The following is a 21,247-nucleotide window of genomic DNA, read 5'->3' on the forward strand; positions in this document are numbered from 1 at the left end:
GAATGGCCTTTATCACAAAGGTCAGGATTTTAAAGTTTATTTATTTATTCGTCACAAGTAGACTTACATTAACAATGCAATGAAGTTACTGTGAAAATCCCCGAGTCGCCACACTCCAGCGCCTGTTCGAGGACACTGAGGGAGAATTTAGCATGGTCAATGCACCTAACCAGCACGTCTTTTCGGACTGTGAGAGGAAACCGGAGCACCCGGAGGAAACCACGCAGACAAGGGGAGAACGTGCAGACTTTGCACAGACAGTGACCCAAGCTGGGAATCGAACCCGGGTCCCTGGCGCTGTGAGGCAGCAGTGCTAACCACTGTGCTACTGAACCACCCATACGCTCCCATTTATGACAGGCTTCATGGCAAGCTCTGTTATGGATGTTGGGGCATAGCCCCTTTAAGGGAATGGGTCCTGTGAGCTCGGGTGTGGGGTGAGCTGTTGGGATCCACCCTGAGAGGGCGGTCTGCGTTTGGATTGTGGAGCATATAGACATAATCATAGAAATCATAGAAACCCTACAGTGCAGAAGGAGGCCATTCGGCCCATCGAGTCTGAACCGACCACACTCCCACCCAGGCCCTACCCCCACATATTTACCCGCTAATCCCTCTAACCTACACATCCCAGGACTCTAAGGGGCAATTTTTAACCTGGCCAATCAACCTAACCCGCACATCTTTGGACTGTGGGAGGAAACCGGAGCACCCGGAGGAAACCCACGCAGACACGAGGAGAATGTGCAAACTCCACACAGAAAGCGCTGTGTTCCCTGATGCCTGACTGTGGAGGGAGTAGCTTTTGAGGAGAAGCCCCAGAACCACAGGCTGGGAGTGAAGGGTGGCCGGGGCGGGGGGGGGCGGGGGGGGGGGGGGGGCGGTGTGTGGAATTTGATGGGGGGCAGTAATTAGTTTCATGCCAGTGTGAAATCACAGCGGGATCATCCATTGGTGTCTGCCATGCAGATCGCCAATCATGCTGGAGGCCGGCGTGAATCCGATTTACACCATGCTAATGAGATTTTGACAGGTTGGTTGAATGGACCTGGCAGAACAGATGGCCTAGTGGTATTATCGCTAGACTATTAATCCACTCATGTTCTGAGGACCCGGGTTCAAATCCTGCCATGGCAGATGGTGGAATTTGAATTCAATTAAAAGATATCTGGAATTAAAAATCTACAGATGACCATGAAACCATTGTCGATTGTCGGAAAAACCCATCTGGTTCACTAATGCCCTTTAGGAAAGGAAATCTGCAGTCCTTACCTGGTCTGGCCTACATGTGACTCCAGAGCCACAGCAATGTGGTTGACTCTCAACTGCCCTCGGGCAACTAGGGATGGGCAATAAATGCTGGCCAGCCAGCGACACTCTTGTCCATGAATGAACAATTAAAAATCCTCTTCTGGCACTGCATGGCTGACCTCCGTGGTGCTCAGTAGTGCTGACCGCCACTGCCACCGCCCCTGGTGGACATCATGCAAGAGAGAATAGGATAGGGGCCATCATGGTGGTCCTCAACAGCATACAAAAGGATATGCTTCAGTGATGCATCACTGGGTTAGGGGCTGTCACAGTCCTGGCTTTCGGGGCCATCTGTGGCCTAGAGCAGTCCTGGGCCAGAATTCCCCAGCCGTTTATACCCCATCACCAGTGAGAACGGAGAATTTGGCGCTCAGCCAAATCTCCATTCACTGCAGTGGAGAATCCAAACTGTGGGCGAAGAAAAAACGTATTGTCTGCGTGCATGAAGTACGCAGCGCTCTGGTGCACTTTAAATATGGTGACTGCAGTGAGGAAGCGCTGAGGTCACGGTGTGGCAGGTAAAACTGAGCCTGACCACCAGCAATCCTGCGTGTTTCCTGTGAGCGCATTACTAATGAGGTGGGATGCGCCAGGAAGCAGACTATATGGTGCAAAAACACACCATAGCGACCAACGGGAATAACGTAGTTCTTCATGTCTGCTGCCACACTTAGTGCAATTCGGGGAAAACTCCGCATGAAGGGTTCGGAATACAAAATGAAGGAAGTGAGGTCAGAACATATCTGGAATACTGCATTCATTTTTGGTACTGACCCTCGGAAAAAATATGTATTGGCCTCAGACACGATGTAGGGCAGTCACCAGAATTAGTCCAGGAGTTCACAGGTTAAATCATGATGACAGATTGCAAAAACTTAGTTTGGAGGCTGAAGGATGAACAACTCCAGGAACAGACTTTTCCTATCCCGCCCACCATGGGAATCATAGCAAGCGGACCATGCAAAGGGCTGTTGACCTCGGGATGGGATTTTCCAGTCTTGGGCCAAGCATGGCTGGAAAATCCCGTCCCAGTGTGTCTAAAATAATTTGACACAGTGGATGTGAGGAAACAATTTTTTCTGATGGAAGATATCCAGAATACAAGGCCGTAATCTTAAAATTAGAGCTAGATCGTTGAGTGAAATCTGGAAGATTTTTCACAAAAAATTTGGAATTCTCTCTCCCAAGAAGCTATGAACGCTGGACAAATTGGAATGTTTAAGAGTGAGATGGACAACTTTTTGTTAGTTAAAGATACTAAAGGATATTGAGTGAAAGTGAATATTGAGGTACAAATTAGCCATGTATCAATTTCATTTAATGGAAGAGCAGGATAGAGGGGCTGAATGGCCTGCTCATGTTCCTATGTTCCCTTACAGATGTTAGTGCAATTCAGATTCATACTGACTAATGCCTCAGATGTAATTTGCTTCTGTCCAATTCACAACTGATAATTATCTCACCGACTGTCAATCACAGAGGTTACTAATTACTTAAAAGTCTTGAAGACGTCAGCCTAAACCAACATGGAGAGCAAGAGTTTGGTTTCTTCAAGTTTGCAACTATTTCCAGATATAGGGTGGAATTTTCCCATCCCGCCTGCCACGGGAATCGTAGCGGGTGGGACAAGACAATGCAAAAGTCCGTTGAACTCAGGTGGGATTTTCCGGTCTTGAGTCGAGCGCGGCCGGAAAATCCCTCCATAGGGTGGGATTTTCCATGATGGGATCCATTGAGGGAGTTCTGGTGGGCCCAGCCAAAATTCCATTGACATTTGGCAGGACTAGACAATCCCAAGAGCAGCCAGGCCTGGAAAATCCCACCTATGGAGTTGATACACTCTGTTAACACAAACTTAACTGAATTCACATTGCTTTTAGAAACAGCTACTCTGCATTTTCCATTTATATTTTTTCCAGTAATGTAACCCTTACCACAAACACTAAAATGCACTATCCTGAATATCATAATTGGAGCTCTGAGGAGGATCCATTTAGGGAGGGATGCAGGGAGGATATTCCCGATGGTACGGGAGTCTATGGGTCACAATTTGAGGATTCAGGGTAGACCATTTAGGATGGAGATGAGGCGACATTTCTTCACCCAAAGAGTGTTGAGCCTGTGGAAGTCATTACCACAGGAAGTAATTGATGCCAAAACATTGAATGTATTCAAGAGGCGGCTGGATATAGCACTTGGGGCGAATGGGATCAAAGGTTATGGGGAAAAAGCAGGATTAGGCTATTGAGTTGGACAATCAGCCATGATCGTGATGAATGGCGGAGCAGGCTTGAAGGGCCAAATGCCTCCTCCTGCTCCTATCTTCTATGTTTCTATTTTTCTAACTTAGCGTTAACCATAGGATTACATTGTTTGGAACGAGAATATACTTATTCAGACAAGCTGATAAAACTACGAATGTAAAGGCTGTGAATTATGTTTTACTCTTACCAAGATTTCTTTGTCCTATAAATCGAGACTTTTGAGTGATCTATGATAGGAAAGTGCATTGTTACCTGCTATAAATGCCATGGTCTGATTTATCCACGAGGGTTCATGTTTTTTTTAAAGGTATGTTGATATCTGGCATCAAATCAGGTAGTTGTTCTTTGTTACATATCTTTCAGGTTGATGTTTTCTCCTTCGGTATAGTATTGTGTGAAATACTTGGCAGAGTCACCGCTGATCCTGAATTTCTTCCCAGAACGCAGGTACCTATAAACAGCCTGGCGAGCTGGCTGCACTTGAACCTCAGAACAACTGAACAATAGTACTTTTAAGTAGAAGGTGAAGCCATTTCAAGTGGGAATGGGTCAACACCCAAAAACTTGATGGTCTTTTAAGTTTATTTATTAGTGTCACAAGTAGACTTACATTAACACCACAATGAAGTTAGTATGAAAATCCTCTAGTCATCACCCTCTGGCACCTGTTCGGGTACACTGAGGGAGAATTTAGCATGGCCAATGCACCTAACCAGCATGTCTTTTGGACTGTGGGAGGAAACTGGAGCACCCGGAGGAAACCCATGCAGACACGGGGAGAACATGCAAACTGCATACAGACAGTGACCCAAGCCGGGAATCGAACCCGGGTCCCTGGCACAGTGAAGCAGCAGTACTAACCACTGTGCCACCATGCCATCCATTGCATCAAAGAACAAAGAAAACTACAGCACAGGAACAGGCCCTTCGGCCCTCCAAGCCTGCACCGATGCTGCCCGACTTAACTAAAACCCCCTACCCTTCCGGGGACCATATCCCTCTATTCCCATCCTATTCATGTGCTTGTCAAGACGCCCCTTAAAAGTCACTACCGTATCCGCTTCCACTACCTACCCTGGCAACGAGTTCCAGGCACCCATTACTCTCTGTGTAAAAAATCTGCCTCGCACATCTCCTTCAAACCTTGCCCCTCGCACTTTAAACTTATGCCCCCTAGTAATTGATTCTTCCACACTGAGAAAAACCTTCTGACTATCCACTCTGTCCATGCCTCTCATAATCTTGTAGACTTCTATCAGGTCTCTCCTCAACCTCCGTCGCTCCAGTGAGAACAAACCAAGTTTCTCCAACCTCTCCTCATAGCTAATGCCCTCCATACCAGGCAACATCCTGGTAAATCTTTTCTGTACCCTCTCCAAAGCCTCCACATCCTTCTGGTAGTGTGGCGACCAGAATTGAACACTATATTCCAAGTGCGGCCTAACTAAGGTTCTATAAAGCTCCAACATGATTTACCAATTATTAAACTCAATATCCCGGCCAATGAAGGCAAGCATGCCATATGCCTTCTTGACTACCTTCTCCATCTGCATTGCCACTTTCGGTGACCTGTGTAGCTGTACACCCAGATCCCTTTGCCTATCAGTACTCTTCAAGGTTCTGCCATTTATTGTATATTTCATATCTGCATTAGACCTTCCAAAATGCATCACCTCACATTTGTCCAGATTAAACTTCATCTGCCATCTCGCCGCCTAAGTCTCCAACTGATCTATACCCTGCTGTATCCTCTGATGGTCGTCATCGCTATCCGCAAATCCACCAACCTTAGTGTCGTCCGCAAACTTACTAATCAATCCAGCTACATTTTCCTCCAAATCATTTATATATATATTACAAACAGCGAAGGTCCCAGCACTGATCCCTGAGGAAAGCCACTTGTCACAGCCCTCCATTCAGAAACGCACCCTTCCACTGCTACCCTCTGTCTTCTTTATAGAAGTCATAGAAACCCTACAGTGCAGAAGGAGGCCATTCGGCCCATCGAGTCTGCACCGACCACAATCCCACCCAGGCCCTACCTCCACATATTTTTACCCGCTAATCCCTCTAACCTACACATCCCAGGGCTCTAAGGGGCAATTTTTTAACCTGGCCAATCAACCTAACCCGCACATCTTTGGACTGACCGAGCCAGTTTTGTATCCACCTTGCCAGCTCACCTCTGATCCCATGCAACATCACCTTCTGCAGCAGTCTGCCATGAGGGACCTTGTCAAAGGCCTTACTGAAGTCCATGTAGACAACATCCACTGCCCTATCCTCATCAATCATCTTCGTCACTTCCTCGAAAAACTCGATCAAGTTCGTGAGACACGACCTCCCCTTCACAAAACCATGTTGCCTCTCACTAATACATCCATTTATTTCCAAGTGTGAATAAAGCCCGTCTCGAAGAATCCTCTCCAATAATTTCCTTACCACTGATGTAAGGCTCACCAGCCTGTAATTACCTGGATTATTCTTGCTACCCTTCTTAAACAAAGGAACAACATTGGAAGTGCAGAACGGTTGAACATTTCTAACACAATGAAAACCTGAATATGGTTATTCCCTTGAGCCTGGATGAAATGTGGAGGTCAGCAACAAAAGATTTAATTTTGTTTCATTTCCAGATTGAACAAAATAGATGGGAATGAAATTGAATGCTTAGATATCATAATATAAACCAGCAAATGATTCACCAATGTTCTCCCTGGTTCATAGTCACAGAACAATAACAGAACTGTCAGCAGACAGGATTAATTAAATGATCAGAGAGAGATGATAGATGGTAATTCTAAATATAAGACTGAATAATTTAAATTTGATGTCAAATTATGATTTGACAGCAAATTTCATAATAAGATAATAGGAGGTGGTAGTGTAGTGGTATTGTCACTTGGCTAGCAATCCAGGGACCAGGGATAATGCCCTGGGGCACCAGGTTCGAATCCCACCATGGCAGATTGCAAAATGTGAATCCAATAAAAATCTGGATATTAAGTCTAATGATAACCATGAAACCATTGTTGATTGTCATAAAAATCCATCTGGTTCAATAAGGATCTGTTGTCCTTACCTAGTCTGGTCATGTGACTCCAGATTCACAGGAATGTGCTTAACTCTGAAATGGCACTTGAAGTCAGGGACGGTACCCACGGTACGACAAGACCTCCCATACCTGTATAGCTCAATTTTTATTTCACTCTCTGTAAAATGATTAAATATGAAGGATTCTTAGTGCATTTTCTTTCCTAATTTTCTGTGAGAATTCTTTACTATTTTAATGGCTGCTTAGTTTACTTGATGACATCAGTGTTGTTGGCCATCAGAGACCTCTATCGTTATGTATGTTGGGGCATAGCCCATTAAGGGAACGGGTCATGTGACCTCGGGCATTGGGTGAGCTGGTTGGAACCCACCCGAACTGGGCAGTCAATGTTTGGAGTGCGGAGCGAGTAGACTGAATAAAGAATCGTGTTCCCTAACGCCCGACTGTGGAGTGGTTACTGAGGAGAGACCTCAGGGTCAAGAGATTTAACACAAATGGCTGATGCTGGAATGAAATTAACGTTGGAAAAAGTGAAATCCATGCCCCAGAGGCTGCTGGATCTATGTGAGCAACATTCTAGTGGTAGCGATGAGTGCTCTCACTTTGTGACTGTCCACAAAATCCAGATGTGGAGATGCCGGCGTTGGACTGGGGTAAACATAGTAAGAAGTCTCACAACACCAGGTTAAAGTCCAACAGGTTTATTTGGTAGCAAATAAACCTGTTGGACTTTAACCTGGTGTTGTGAGACTTCTTACAAAATCCAGCCCATAGGTTCTCATGACTACAGTGAACTTTATATATATATATATATATATATAAAGCATGTGAACCTGTATAGTAACCTATTTAGCATCTACTTGTCAAAATGCTGGCTGACACCAATGATGCAATTTAAAGCTATTGCCTCGAATATAATTATTAATACCCTGTGTTTATGCAAAGTTCAACAGGGCAGGTAGAAAAACTGTACACAATTTTTAAATAGATTTTCTTCAAATATTTTCTAGGATTATGGACTGAATGCTGAAGCATTTAAGGAAATAGTGAATGGCTGCCCAAAATGTGTCCTGGAATTAACTGTTAACTGCTGTAAGGTATGGAGTTATGTTTGTGTGGTATGGATGTATGTTATATTTACACAAATGTATGAATGTAGATGTCATGAACTAGTCACTATTTTAAACAAATGACTGTATAATTATATGTTATACTGGAGGTGAGGACAAATTTCCAATTTTGCATGAACAATACAGTTCCGATTGTATTCAGTACAATACAGTATCCTATTCTATTCTATTCTATTGTATTCATGATTAACCATCATGCTTTCTACAGAGTTACCTAACTGCTCTGGTGTTAGTCATATTACATAGACCTTGGACAGGCTTTTCCACCCATTAGACATCAGACAAAGGAAACTCAAATGAATGCGTAGTTGCAGTGATTATTAATCATACAGAGTCATTTGAACTTTTAATATTCCTAACTTCTCAATGAAACTCACACAGTCCTGGCCAATCTAACATGGGAGCGCATATAGTTGTGGTCTGTCAAGCCCAGGTCCTTTAGTGATCACAACTTTCTAATCTATGGATGTTCACTATTCTCAAGTAAAATGAAGTAAAGTTTCTTTATTAGTCACAAGTAAGACTTACATTAACACTGCAATGAAGTTACTGTGAAATTCCCCGAGTCGTCACACTACGGCGCCTGTTCGGGTCAATGCACCTAACCAGCACGTCTTTCAGACTGTGGAAGGAAACCGGAGCACCCGGCGGAAACCCAGGCAGACACGGGGAGAATGTGCAAACTCCACACAGACAGTGCCCCAAGCCGGGAGTCGAACACGAGTCCCTGGCGCTGTGAGGCAGCAAGGTCCATGCTTCAGCCTTAAACAATATAAACTCCAAATCACAGTCTTGATAATTATTTTCATAAGCTCGCTACTCATTCCCATACCAAGTAATTCTATGGGCGGAATTTTCTCATTCCACCCACCACGGGAATTGTAGCGGGTGGAATACGGACCATGCAAAGGCCCGTTGATCTCGGGCGGGACTTTCCGGTCTTGGGACAAGCGCGGCTGGGAAATCCTGCCCTCTATGTTTGGAGAATGTATTGTTTGCCATTGCTATTCTAGCTGTAATTTCTTTGTGGCATTAACCATCTTCTGACAACACACTTCCCAGATATTTAAGAAGATTGGAAGCCAAAGCAAACCATTGTGATTTGAGGGAAGGTTGTGAACTTGAAAGGCTAAAGCAGTGATGAGTGTGTTAAGTGAAAGAAACATAGAATATCAACAAGAAGTTTAGACCTCCTTTGTTGATCAGGAACCAACTTTCAACTGGGTGAGTTGGCACAAACTGTTAAAAATGCTGCAGAGCATCAGACTAGACTGAAGCTCTGTACAAGCGACTGACTGACAGAATCAGGACAGTAGTGGAATTGAACCTGGTGTAATTGAGTGCAGGGTGAGAAAAGGTTGTTCACGCTTACCATTGATGTTTAACATTGACGTGGAAGCCATGGTGAGGGAAGCACTAGATGAAATCCAGTAAGGTGCAGGAAGTCAATCGGTGAAGTTAGTGAGATTCACAGATGACCAGGCCCTAGTAGCCAGCACAGCAGAAGATGTACAGACACTAATGGATAGAATGAATTAAGTGGTGAAAGCTTATGACATGAAAATTAATGTACAAAGGACAAAAGTCATGAAGATTGGAATTATGGCTAGTGGAAAAGCAGAAGTCAAGATGAATGATCAACTGCTGGAACAGGTATCACAAGGACACATTGGCTGGTTAACAAATGGAACAAGACCACAGCATATGTTTTATAAGTGAAAGATTATTTAATGTCTTAGAATTGGGTGTTCCTTTGATATTCTCAATTTTTATTTACACATGATGGGGTGAATTTTACCGTCCCATCCATCATGGGAATCGGAGCGAGTGAATGGTAGATCATGGTAAGGTCTGTTGACCTTGGGCGGGATTTTCTGGTTTTGGGGTGAGCGAGGCTTGAAAATCCCGCCCAATATGTGGAGTCTAAACTTCACTAGTAACACCCAGATTATCCATTTTTGATGCATCAAAATATCATCACTGGGGGGAAAAAAACTAATACCAAATTATAGCAATTTAAAATGATGCCAAAACATTTATGCAAGGCAGCAATAATTTGATATTTTTCTTTTCATTTGTACAGTTTCATTATGGCTGTACACCATGTCGGTATTTTTCCTTACAAACCTGTACTTTGTTTTTCCCCCACAGATCGATGCCTTTAAGAGGCCATCCTTCAGTGAGTTACTGGACCAACTTGAGGAGGTAGCCGAAAGTTTGGAGACAAATAAGGACAATCAGATGGCTGTGTGAATTTATCAGTGTTTGACTCTGCCACAAGGCCTTACGTGGGTGACAGCAATTACGGTTAACGTCATCTAGAGTATTGAGAGAAAAAGAGAGTAAAAATGTACCTGTGACCTGTGGGAATTGAGTGTTCGAACAGGCTGATTCACTCAAGATAGTGAAAGGACCCACTCAACTATCGAACTACATCAATGTGTTAATCATGGGGAGTGGTGCAATTTTGAACGTGGAGTTATCAAGGTAAATGGGCAATATTGATTCAGCCACCTGTTATCTCTTTTGATCTTTTTGTCCCTTAGTGGAAATTAAATTTGGGATCAAGGCATGGGTGGCTGATTTGATATCTCCTCATTTTGCATTGTTACCCAATGACCAAATGATCCCACCTTCACTAAACGGAATTCAAGATATTAATGTTTGGCATTTGTTGAAAAGTTGCCATTATTCTGGGTTACAATGGCAGAGAAGTGGTTTCACTTAATCCATCATGCTTGATGGATTACAGGGCGGCACGGTGGCACAGTGGCTAGCATTGCTGCCTCACAGCACCAGGGACCCGGGTTCAATTCCGGCCTTGGGTGACTGTGTGGAGTTTGCACGTTCTCCCCATGTCTGCATGGGTTTCCTCTGTGTGCTCCATTTTCCTCCTACAGTCCAAAGATGTGCGGATTAAATGGATTGGTGATGCTAAATTGCCCCTTAGTGCCCAAAGATGTGTAAGTTAGATGGATTCGTCATGGTAAATGTATGGGGTTACGGGAATAAGGCAGGGCAAAGGGCCTGGCTAAGATACAGATACATTGGTGCAGATTTGATAGACTGAATGGCCTGTTCTGCACTGTCGGCGTTCTTTGACTCTTGATTCGTTGATTTGATGGACTATAATGTACATCCTGAAGACTGCTCTCATTGGAGATGCAACCTCTGTGAATCGAAAGCTATCCCCATGCAAAAGAGTCAGTCTACTGCCGAACTCTTTCATTAGTGAATTTTCTCTGCAGTATTTCTGACTGTGTTTCGATCACACCGTGCTAACCAAATTTTGTGTAAGTTGCTAATACTGAATAATTTAAAGCAAGCTTCAGATTACATATTAAATTTGTATGAGGAGTATTACCTGAATTTTAATTTTTGTCCCAAGAAAATTGACCTCCCAGGGTTGGCAGTAATATCTAGAGAACCGATCTTAGCTCAGCCCAAATGCCACCCATCAAACACCAAGGTCCACAGAAGTGCCTCACCCACAGACAATTATTGTGCAAGAGAAGAATATCCGGGGGATGGATCTGAATTCTAAAGAGGTTTATCTGTCAATTGACTGGAAATTCAGACCAAGGTTCAATGAAGCCAATTCTGGTAGATTCTCCCCAGAATAGCCAAATCCTTGTGGATTCAACTTTGGGAACCTGTTATTTTATTTATCCTTCAATGATATCATGTCTGCCTTAACAATGCCTTGTTTTTTACTGTAATACATGCGCTGAAGAATGACAGCATAGTGTCCCCATTAAACCTCAAAAGCAAACAGAAGCAGAAGCCAAAATATTTCAAAAAGATCAGTTCATGATGATTAAATCTATCTTGAATTTAATGAAAGAGCTGTTCCCTGCTGCATCAAGCTGACATCCTCCTTTGTTAGATGGCATTCCAGTACGTATAGAAGCAATTAATTATCCTCTGCTATATATGTTTTTCAAACTAATTATGTGAAAACTTGAGTTTTAGTACCTACCGTAAGTAGTACTCAGACTGAAAAATAATCAAAAGTAATTTGTATCTGCTCCATTGATGAACTAATTACTCATTATCCTGAAAAAACAACGTGATTATTCAGAGTTCTATTGGAAAAGCAAAAGGATTTGGATGTAAAAGTTCCCTTGATGGTTCAGTTATTGAGAACTTGAATTTATAAAGTACCTTTCAGAAACCTCAGAATGTCTCAAAGTGCTTTGCAGCCAATTAGGTATGTTTGAAGTCGTCACTGTTGTAATGTAGGCCAGTTTTCACACAGCGTCAAAACTCAGCCTGCAGTTTGGAGATGCCGGCGTTGGACTGGGCTGGGCACAGTAAGAAGTCTCACAACACCAGGTTAAAGTCCAACAGGTTTATTTGGAATCATGAGCTTTCGGAGCGCTGCTCCTTCATCAGGTGAGTCCGAAAGCTTGCGATTCCAAATAAACCTGTTGGACTTTAACCTGGTGTTGTGAGACTTCTTACTGTGCCCAGACCACAGTGATAATGGGTTAAATTTTCCACTGCCCATGGGAGCAGATTTGGGTACTGGAAAGAGGTCACTGGTTTCTGAGTGACACGTTTACATTTTCAAAGGGAGGCTAAAAGGGTGCAGCTCATAATTTGTGTACACGATTATGAGGGGCATGGACATAGTGGATAGGGAGTACCTGTTCCCCTTAGTTAAAGGGTCAGGCACAAGGGGCATAAGTTCAGGGTGACAGGCATGAGGTTCAGGGAGGAATTGAGGAAAAACTTTTTTGCCCAGAGCATGGTGATGGTCTGGAATGCGCTGCCTGGGAGGGTGGTGGAGGGGGGATGCCTCACATCCTTTAAAAAGTACCTGGATGAGCACTTGGCATGTCATAACATTAAACGCTATGGACCAAGTGCTGGTAAATGGGATTAGGTGGGAGTTCAGGTGTTTCTCGCGTGCCAGTGCAGACTCGATGGGCCAAAGGGCCTCTTCTGCACTGTATGATTCTATGATAACCTCTGGGCCAATTAGTTGCTGCTACTTTGAGAATTACATCACATTACTACTATGACACAAGATCAGGACCAGAAAATGGTCTGGGGATCAGACCCCAGAACGAAAATTCAGCCTAAGGAGGCTCACTAGACTGATTCCAAAGATGAGGTGTTTGTCCTATGAAGAGAGATTGGGCAGTTTAGGCCTTTTCTCTCTTGAGTTTAGAAGAATGAGAGATCTAATTGAGGTATATAAATGCTAAAGGGGATTGACAGAGTAGACATAGGCTTGTTAAGCTCCTTGGAAAACTTGTGAGGAGTATGGAGAACAACAGATAGCAGTTTTCAAATGGCCAGCCTGAGGAACATGGAGGGTCTGGGACAAGTTTGTGTCTAACCATCGGGAACACAGCGGGGTGCCACCATCGCTGACATGAACAAATTACACAAAAGGGGAGAGTGAGACTCACTTGCTCATGGAATGGCACAGGGTTACTTTTGCTAGAACTGGGGGGGCTTGATTTTGAGAGGAGAGTGTGTTTAGACTCCTAAGAGGAACATGGGGCTGCTGGCATCTGTGGCCAACTCTAGCCATGCCTGCTTTGGCTGGCTCTCTTCCAGATGAAGGGAAGAGTATAGCTCTTCTGTCCACCATAACTTCAAGCAAAGCCTCAGGGTAGGCATCAGAAAACCACGAGGTTGCCTTAAATGAGCACTTAACTCACCTCTGGGCCAATTAGTTGCTGCTACTTTGAGAATTACATCACATTACTACTATGACGCAAGATCAGGACCAGAAAATGGTCTGGGGATCAGACCCCAGAACGAAAATTCAGCCTAAGGAGGCTCACTAGACTGATTCCAAAGATGAGGTGTTTGTCCTATGAAGAGAGATTGGGCAGTTTAGGCCTTTTCTCTCTTGAGTTTAGAAGAATGAGAGATCTAATTGAGGTATATAAATGCTAAAGGGGATTGACAGAGTAGACATAGAGAGGATTTTTCCTCTTGAGGGGCAATAGTTTTAAGATAAGGAGCAGCAGATTCAAAATAGGGATGAGGAGAAATTATTTATCTCCAAGGGTCGTGAGTCTGTGGAATTCACTACCTCAGATTGCGGTGGATGCAGAGACATTTACCAGAATTTTACTGCCTTGCACGCCCGAGGCTCGTAAGATCCCACCAGAGGCCAACAGAGAATGCCATTCTGTGAGCCTCGCCTGCCCCGGAATTGATTCCGAGGGTGTGCGTGCCAGTTAAATTCCGGCCATTGTGTAAATTTAAGGAGGAGATAGACAGATTCTTAATTAGTAATGGGTTGAAGGGTTATGGAGAATGGGCAGGAAGGTGGAGTTGAGTCTGAGACAAGATCAGCCTTGATGGTATTGAATGACTGAGCAGGCTCGAGGGATTGAATTGCCTACTCTGCTCCTAATTCTTGAGTTCTTGCGTTCAGTGGTAATATTTTAAAGTAACTGTTGATTAAGGGATGAATATTGGCCAAGATACCAATTAAAAGTCATGATAAACTGAAATATGCCTACATACGGATAAACAAGGCTGTAGGTTTGGTTCTTGATCATGGCTATTAGCTAATCTCATTTGCGATAATGATACAAATGGCTTTAACAATTATGAACCAGTGTTTGGAAAAAGAAAACAAAGCAACCAGTATCCCATGCCTGCTGGCCAGAAAGTATGCTTGTGTTAATCAGTAAGAAACCTCACAACACCAGGTTAAAGTCCAACAGGTTTATTTGGTAGCACAAGCCACTAGCTTTTGGAGTGCTGCCCTTTCATCAGGTGAGTGGCAGCTGTGTTTACTCCAGCGTTGGACTGTGTTTACCCCAGTCCAACGCTGGCATCTCCACATCATATGGTAATCAGGCCAGGAAAGGACTGGGCACAGTTACGATGCTGTCCATTGTGAAAATAGCCTGCAGTCACCTCTGGGATGACATACCCAGTTATGGTCCTGAGGGTGTCCAGCACACGTCCAAAGATGTGCGGGTTAGGTTGATTGGCTCTGTTCAATTGGCCCTAATGTCAGGGGGATTGGCAGGATAAATGAGCGTTATGGGAATAGGGCCTGGGTGGGATGTGGTGGGTACAGACTCGATGGACCAAATGGACTCCTTCTGTACTGCAGGGATTCTATGATTCTATGTGAATTGCACCCAGCATAAGTCAATCTCTTCAAGAGAAAAGATGGAACTGGACACAGTGTTAACACTTTCTATATTACTAACAGCTGGGCAAAAATGAAAATAAAGAGAAAACCTGAGATTAAAGACCTAACATTCTCCCTTGGTTTTCTTAAGCTCCAGTTTGGGACTGTTATCACATCACACAGTAGCTCAGCAAAGCTGTAAAAGCCATGTGCGGTTTTTAAATAGATTTTAAACGCCTTTTTGATATCCCCAAAATCTGTGAAATACAACTGTCATCATTTCAATATCAATTGGTTTAAAATCTCTGCCACTGCTGTTTTGGAAAGGTGCATCTATTGTATTTATGGATGAAATGGTGCAGCAGTTTTCAGGGCTGACCCTGTTCAAATCCAATCCTTGGAGGCAGAGAGCAGGCAAACTGTTCCTCAAATGACATTAAGGTGATTTAACATTTCAATTACTGAATTATTTCCCTTATGCTACCTGCCATAGAACAAATACACATTGACTGCTTTGAATGTTTGTGATACTGACTATAAAATAGATTAGTAGCATTTAATATTGTAAGATTATAATGTAGATTTGCAGTATTTAATACACTAGTGTAGAATGTGAAAACTGGAGAGAAATGCATTTAATTTTTTGTATAAAATGGTCAATTTATTTTTAGTGTTGTATTGCTTGGAGATTCTCTGATTTAACTGGCTGTACCAAGTGCAATCACGTTATTTTTTCTTTGTGACAGGAGCACTTGATCAGGGAAATCCTCCAGTCTGCACTTCTGGGCTTTTCTTAAGTTATAGAAATTTTTTAAAACTGCTTAGTTGTGTAAAAGACTTAAAGACTACCAGCATGTCATGCCAGGGTGTGGCTGGGCATGTCCACCCTCTGATGTTCCAAAGTAATTCCTCAGTTTGGATTGAGCAATCTGAGCAACTACCCGAGTAGAACGCGGGCTGCTTTTCCTTCAGGAAATTAGGGAAGTTCAGAAGACCTTTCAGGAAAGAGACACTTTGAGCTGCCTTCATTTCCCCAAACGCTACTGGCTCAGCACCAACCAAGTCTAGGGAATGGAGTTAGTTCCACGCCGGTCGTCTCGATGGGCAAATTAGTACTAATAGGGGACCATTTTTGTTTTGTAAAAAGAAAACCTTTAATGGGCATTGGAAGTGTAAAATCCAAAACAAAAAATGTAGGGAGCTATTTTTCACACCATGTCCTTAAGGGTCATCAGACCCATCCGAAACTGACTTTAGCCGTGAAACTGGTCAGAACAAGTAAGGAACTGCGTTGCAGTGATTTTTTGTGCTGCATAGAATTGCATTGCGAAGGAGTACTTGACTCACTTGTTCATTATGTATGCCAAGATGTCAGTCTGTGGTTTTATGATCCTTGTTCACAGAGTTTCTCCTGCTTCTCCTGTTTATAGCTAAGCATTGTATATAACGCACTGTACAATTGTGGATTGATAAAATGTACATATTCATATCTATATATATATATATATATATATATAGATATGCTTACAGACAAATGCATGTGATTTGGTCAGTGCCTGCTGGTTCTAGATGGTGCTAAATTATTGAAAAGCATTGCGCAGAACTGAACATACTCAAGAAATTGTTTTTTTGCCTTGCATTTGAAGATTTGCAATTGAAAACTTAAGCTAGCTGTTACTTATTACTAAAAACATTTAATAATGCACATTTTGTTAAAATGGATATTACTTTAGTCATCTCAATTATCTTTTTTAAATTCCGATATTTACATTAGTCAAGGATAGCGAGGGGTTGTTCACCCATTAATACATATAATAGTTTTGAAACAATAAAAGGTCAAATGAAAGAAACGTGGCTTTTGTACATTTGATTAATTTGCTTGCTGATTGAAGAAACAAATGTGTTTAGGACAACCAGCTTAAGGAAAACTCGATTTATATTAAAAATAACTTTGAAAATACAGCCATGACACATTTCAAGACTGCCGATAATCTCCTCACGCGGGGGTCATTTCAGTAAGTGGTGAGTGCTGCCCACAATCTAATCAGTAAGATTTGCATTTATAAAAGCACCTTTAATATAGTAAAACAGTGAAAAGCTGTTCACAAGATTGTAATCAGCCAAGTGAGTCACCACCGAAGGCAGGTGGCCAAATGCTTGGTCAAAGATTAAGGCTTTAAGCAGAGTCTTAAAGGAGGAGAGAGAGGTGGAGAGGCTTAAGGAAGAGAATCTCACTGCTAAGGACTTTGATGACAGGATTATGAGACCCCGGGGCTGGGGAGGGGGGAGGTGGTAACAACAACATCCTGTTGCTATTTGAAATAGATGTTGTCCAGAATTCTCCAGTGGTTCATACCCCGCAGCCGCTGCCAACGAGAATGAAGAACTTGGCGCTCAGCCAAATCTCCATTCACTGCAGCGGGACTGGAAAATCCTAGCTGTGGGCGAGGTTGGCGGATCCGGCCCATTGTCTTTCTCAAATATCCTCATCAACATGCCGCCTAATTTTTTTTTGTGGTGCCTGGCCAATTCCTTCAAGTGTGCAGTTCCTTTTCAGATCTTTTTTGCACGTTATGATGTGGGCACTGATGCCATACTTAAAGAGACTGACGTGTGTGCAGCCTTCTGAGGGAGCTTTAGGGTTGAGCAGCTTGGACGGAACATTGGTTCTCACATGTACTTCCCCAGTCTTCAGTGCCTGGGCTGATGACACTTTAATGAGATGAGGCTAAATATAAATAGCTAAGCTGCTTTATACTGTAAACAGTGAGAATGTACAGAGTAACAGTGATAGTCAACGTTCTTTCTCCACCTAAATTTAAACCCCTCCTTGTGACTGAGGAAAAACCAAGTGATCTGGCCTCCTGGTTGGGGGGAGCAAATGCACATATTTTTAACCCATTTTAACTTTGAAACGGACCAAGGCTTGACTGGCACAAGCTCAACAATAAATCCCTTTGCTTTTTCTACTCTTTCTCTCAGTAAAGCATTCTAAATCACCCCATAAGTGGGCTTTTATTTTATAATATTCACATGAAGGTGGGGTAGGGTGTTGGGGGTTTAATATTGGGTATTTAAAAATACTTAATGCAATAATACAAGGCCTTGCTGAGGTCGCACCTGGAATATTGTGTGCAGTTTTGGTCTCCTTATCTGAGGGAAGGATGCACTTGCTCTCGCGTGAGTGCAGCGAAGGTTTACCAGGTTGATTCCTGGGTGACAGGACTGATGTATGAGGAGTGATTGAGCTGGTTAGGATTGTATTTGCTGGATTTTACGTTTAAGTTTATTTATTAGTGTCACACTGCAATGAAGTTGCTGTGAAAATCCCCTAGTCGCCATACTCCCAGTGCTTGTTCGGGTACACTGAGGGAGAGTTTAGCATAGCCAATGCACCTAACCAGCACATAAGAACAAACAAAGAACAAAGAACAATACAGCACAGGAACAGGCCCTTCGGCCCTCCAAGCCCGCGCCGCTCCCCGGTCCAGGATTGAATCCTGAATCCAGGATCCCCGCCCAATTTTCCAGCCTATCTACATCCTAATATCCTATCCACCGAGCTGTCCCTCACAGCTACGATGCTTCGTTCATCACAACCAATTAACTCACCCCCACCCCCCCCATTCCAGACCATGTGATCTCCAGGGAGAGGCGAAAACCCAGAGTGAAAACCCCAGGGCCAATATGGGGGAAAAAAAAATCTGGGAAATTCCTCTCCGACCCCCTGAGGCGATCGAAACGAGTCCAGGAGATCACACTGGCCCCGATCAGAAAATGCTTCCCAACCCTATTCATTTCCACTTCTGCTTTACGAACACCATCTGAATTCCCTGCCCCCGAGACAGGTTCCCATCTTTTGGATTGCGGGAAGAAACTGAAGCACCCAGAGGAAACCCATGCAGACATGGGGAGAATGTGCAGACTCCACGCAGACAGTGACCCAAGCCAGGAATTGAACCCGGGTCCCTGGCGCTCTGAGGCAGCAGTGCTAACCACTGTGCTGCCCTAGTTCAGAAGAATGAGGGGGGCCTCATAGAAACCTATAAAATTCAAACAGGACTAGACAGGATAGATGCAGGAAGGATGTTCCTAATGGTGGGAGCATCCAGAACCAGGGGTCACAGTTTGAGGATACAGGGAAGACTTTTTAGGACAGAAATGAGGAAAAATGTCTTCACCCAGAGAGTGGTCAGCCTATATAATTCACTATCACAGGAAGTAGTCGAGGACAAAACACTGAATGTTTTCAAAAAGCAATTATATATTGCTCTTGTGGCAAAGGGGATCAAAGGATATGGAAGGCAGCTGGGATCATGTTATTGAGTTGGATGACTAGCCATGATCATAATGAATGGGGGAGCAGACTTGATGGGCTGAATGGCCACTTCCTGCTCCTACTTTCTATGTTTCTATGAGAAATCAGAATCAAGTGAACATTATCTACAAGGAAGTGATATTTAAAAAAATGTTAAATGAGAGAGAGAATGGGGCCTTGTAATGTTGGCCTTCAGAGAGGAAGTGAGTTATTTTGAATATCTTTATTTCTTTTAGGATAATTTTTATTTATTAAATCAATATGAGTCACCAACATTCATTACCATAGCAAGAAACTGTTCCTGTGGGGTGGGCACATGAAACATTCTTCAGGGATTTGATCTCAGTCTCTGTCTTATGGAACTGTTGGAAAGATTAAATAATGCCCATTCCAAATCCATGTTGGGATATATTCCAGACCACCATTTAGAAACCATTGAATCCCTACAGTGCAGAAGGAGGCCATTCAGTCCATTGAATGGCCACCCAGGCCCTATCCCACAACCCCACATATTTACCCCGCTAATCTTTCTAACCTACACATCCCGGTACAATAAGGGGCAATTTAGCATGGCCAATCAACCTAACTCGCATATCTTTGGACTGTGGGAGGAAACCAGAGCACCCGGAGGAAGCCCACCCATTTGCAGGATCTAGTTAAAGCTTTACTCACCAACTTCCATGAAATCCTAACTGATTGGAGACCTTAACAGAAATAAATGCTGGAGGGATGCTTCCAAGAGGCAAATGGTCGCTCCACCAAAAAGTGGAACTTGATCCTGCGTCGATAGGCAGTAGGACCCTGGATGGCATTTTACCAGTGGCGGCCCCCTAATTGTCTGCTGCCAACACTGCCATCCAATTGAGGGATGTGGCTTGCCTCCCAGAACGATCTGAGGGTCAGCAGAAAGGCAAAATATTGCCGATGCTGGAATCTGAAACAAAAACAGAAAATGCTGGAAAATTTCAGCGGGTCTGGCAGCATCTGTGGAGAGAATTTCGAGTCAGGATGACCCTTGGTCAGAGCTTCGTCAGAGGGTCAGCAGCTTGGCAGCACCACTGACAGAGGTGGCCGAAGTAGTCTCTAATTTGAGGCACCTTCAATGGCCAGGTAAGTCCATCTCATTCCCTTGCCTATCCAGGCAGGTAAGTCACGATTGGGCAGGGGGAGTGGTGGGGGGGAAAACGGTCTCCATCCAGCTGCCTGGTTTAGTGAGCACTATAAAAATAAACATTGGCGGAATAAAGATGTTATTCTGTGATGCTAAAACAAGTAAAGCAGAAGATAAATCTGCAGAACACAAGGGAAAAACAGTAAAATAAGGAAATAAGAATTCTGCTCTAAACTGGTCTTTTCTACCTTGAAAGGGAAAACAGTAAAACAGGGAAATAAGAATATTTTCCAAATTTCTTTCCTTCTGGATGTAGCCAGTTGTTGTGATATAGAAACCCTACAGTGCAGAAGGAGGCCATTCGGCCCATCGAGTCTGCACCGAACACAATCCCACCCAGGCCCTACCCCCACATATTTTACCCGCTAATCCCTCTAACCTACGCATCTCAGGACTCTAAGGGACAATTTTTAACCTGGCCAATCAACCTAACCTGCACATCTTTGGACTGTGGGAGGAAACCGGAGCACCCGGAGGAAACCCACGCAGACACGAGGAGAATGTGCAAACTCCACACAGACAGTGACCCGAGCCAGGAATCGAACCCGGGACCCCGAAGCTGTGAAGCAGCAGTGCTAACCACTGTGCTACCGTGCCGCCCCTGTGATGAAAGGTTGGCCCTCCCCGTGACACCCTAATGGGGAATTGGCAAGGTTTAACTAGCGATCTCGACATGGTGCCCACCCTTCCAAATGCCTGCAACACATTAGCGGGGGGGTGGGGAAGTGGCCCTAATTGGTTTAATCAGGTGCCCGTCTCAAGTCGGTGAGCAGCTGTGCCAGGGTGGATCATGCCCTTGAGAATATCTTCAAATCATAGAATGCCTACAGTGCAGAAGGAGGTCATTCGGCCCATCAAGCCTGCACTGACAACAATCCCAC

At 43.8% G+C, this 21,247-nt stretch overlaps 1 protein-coding gene across 3 annotated transcripts in view; it reads left to right on the top strand.

The window, feature by feature from the left end:
• The window catches only part of LOC144502555 (dual specificity testis-specific protein kinase 2), a 108,442-nt gene extending 97,323 nt beyond the window's left edge, over positions 1 to 11,119 (top strand). For 2 of the 3 annotated variants that reach the window (XM_078226644.1, XM_078226645.1), the window contains exons 7-9: positions 3,939 to 4,022; positions 7,641 to 7,727; positions 9,912 to 10,147. In XM_078226644.1, the coding sequence (XP_078082770.1) occupies positions 3,939 to 4,022; positions 7,641 to 7,727; positions 9,912 to 10,013 (273 nt within the window). In that variant the 3' untranslated portion in view covers positions 10,014 to 10,147. Of the gene's footprint in view, positions 1 to 3,938; positions 4,023 to 7,640; positions 7,728 to 9,911 lie in introns of all 3 variants that reach the window. The other variant, XM_078226643.1, reaches the window with a different exon arrangement.
• Positions 11,120 to 21,247: the final 10,128 nt, after the last annotated feature.

Source organism: Mustelus asterias, chromosome 13 (genome assembly GCF_964213995.1).
Source record: "Mustelus asterias chromosome 13, sMusAst1.hap1.1, whole genome shotgun sequence".
Classification (NCBI taxonomy): Eukaryota; Metazoa; Chordata; class Chondrichthyes; order Carcharhiniformes; family Triakidae; genus Mustelus; species Mustelus asterias.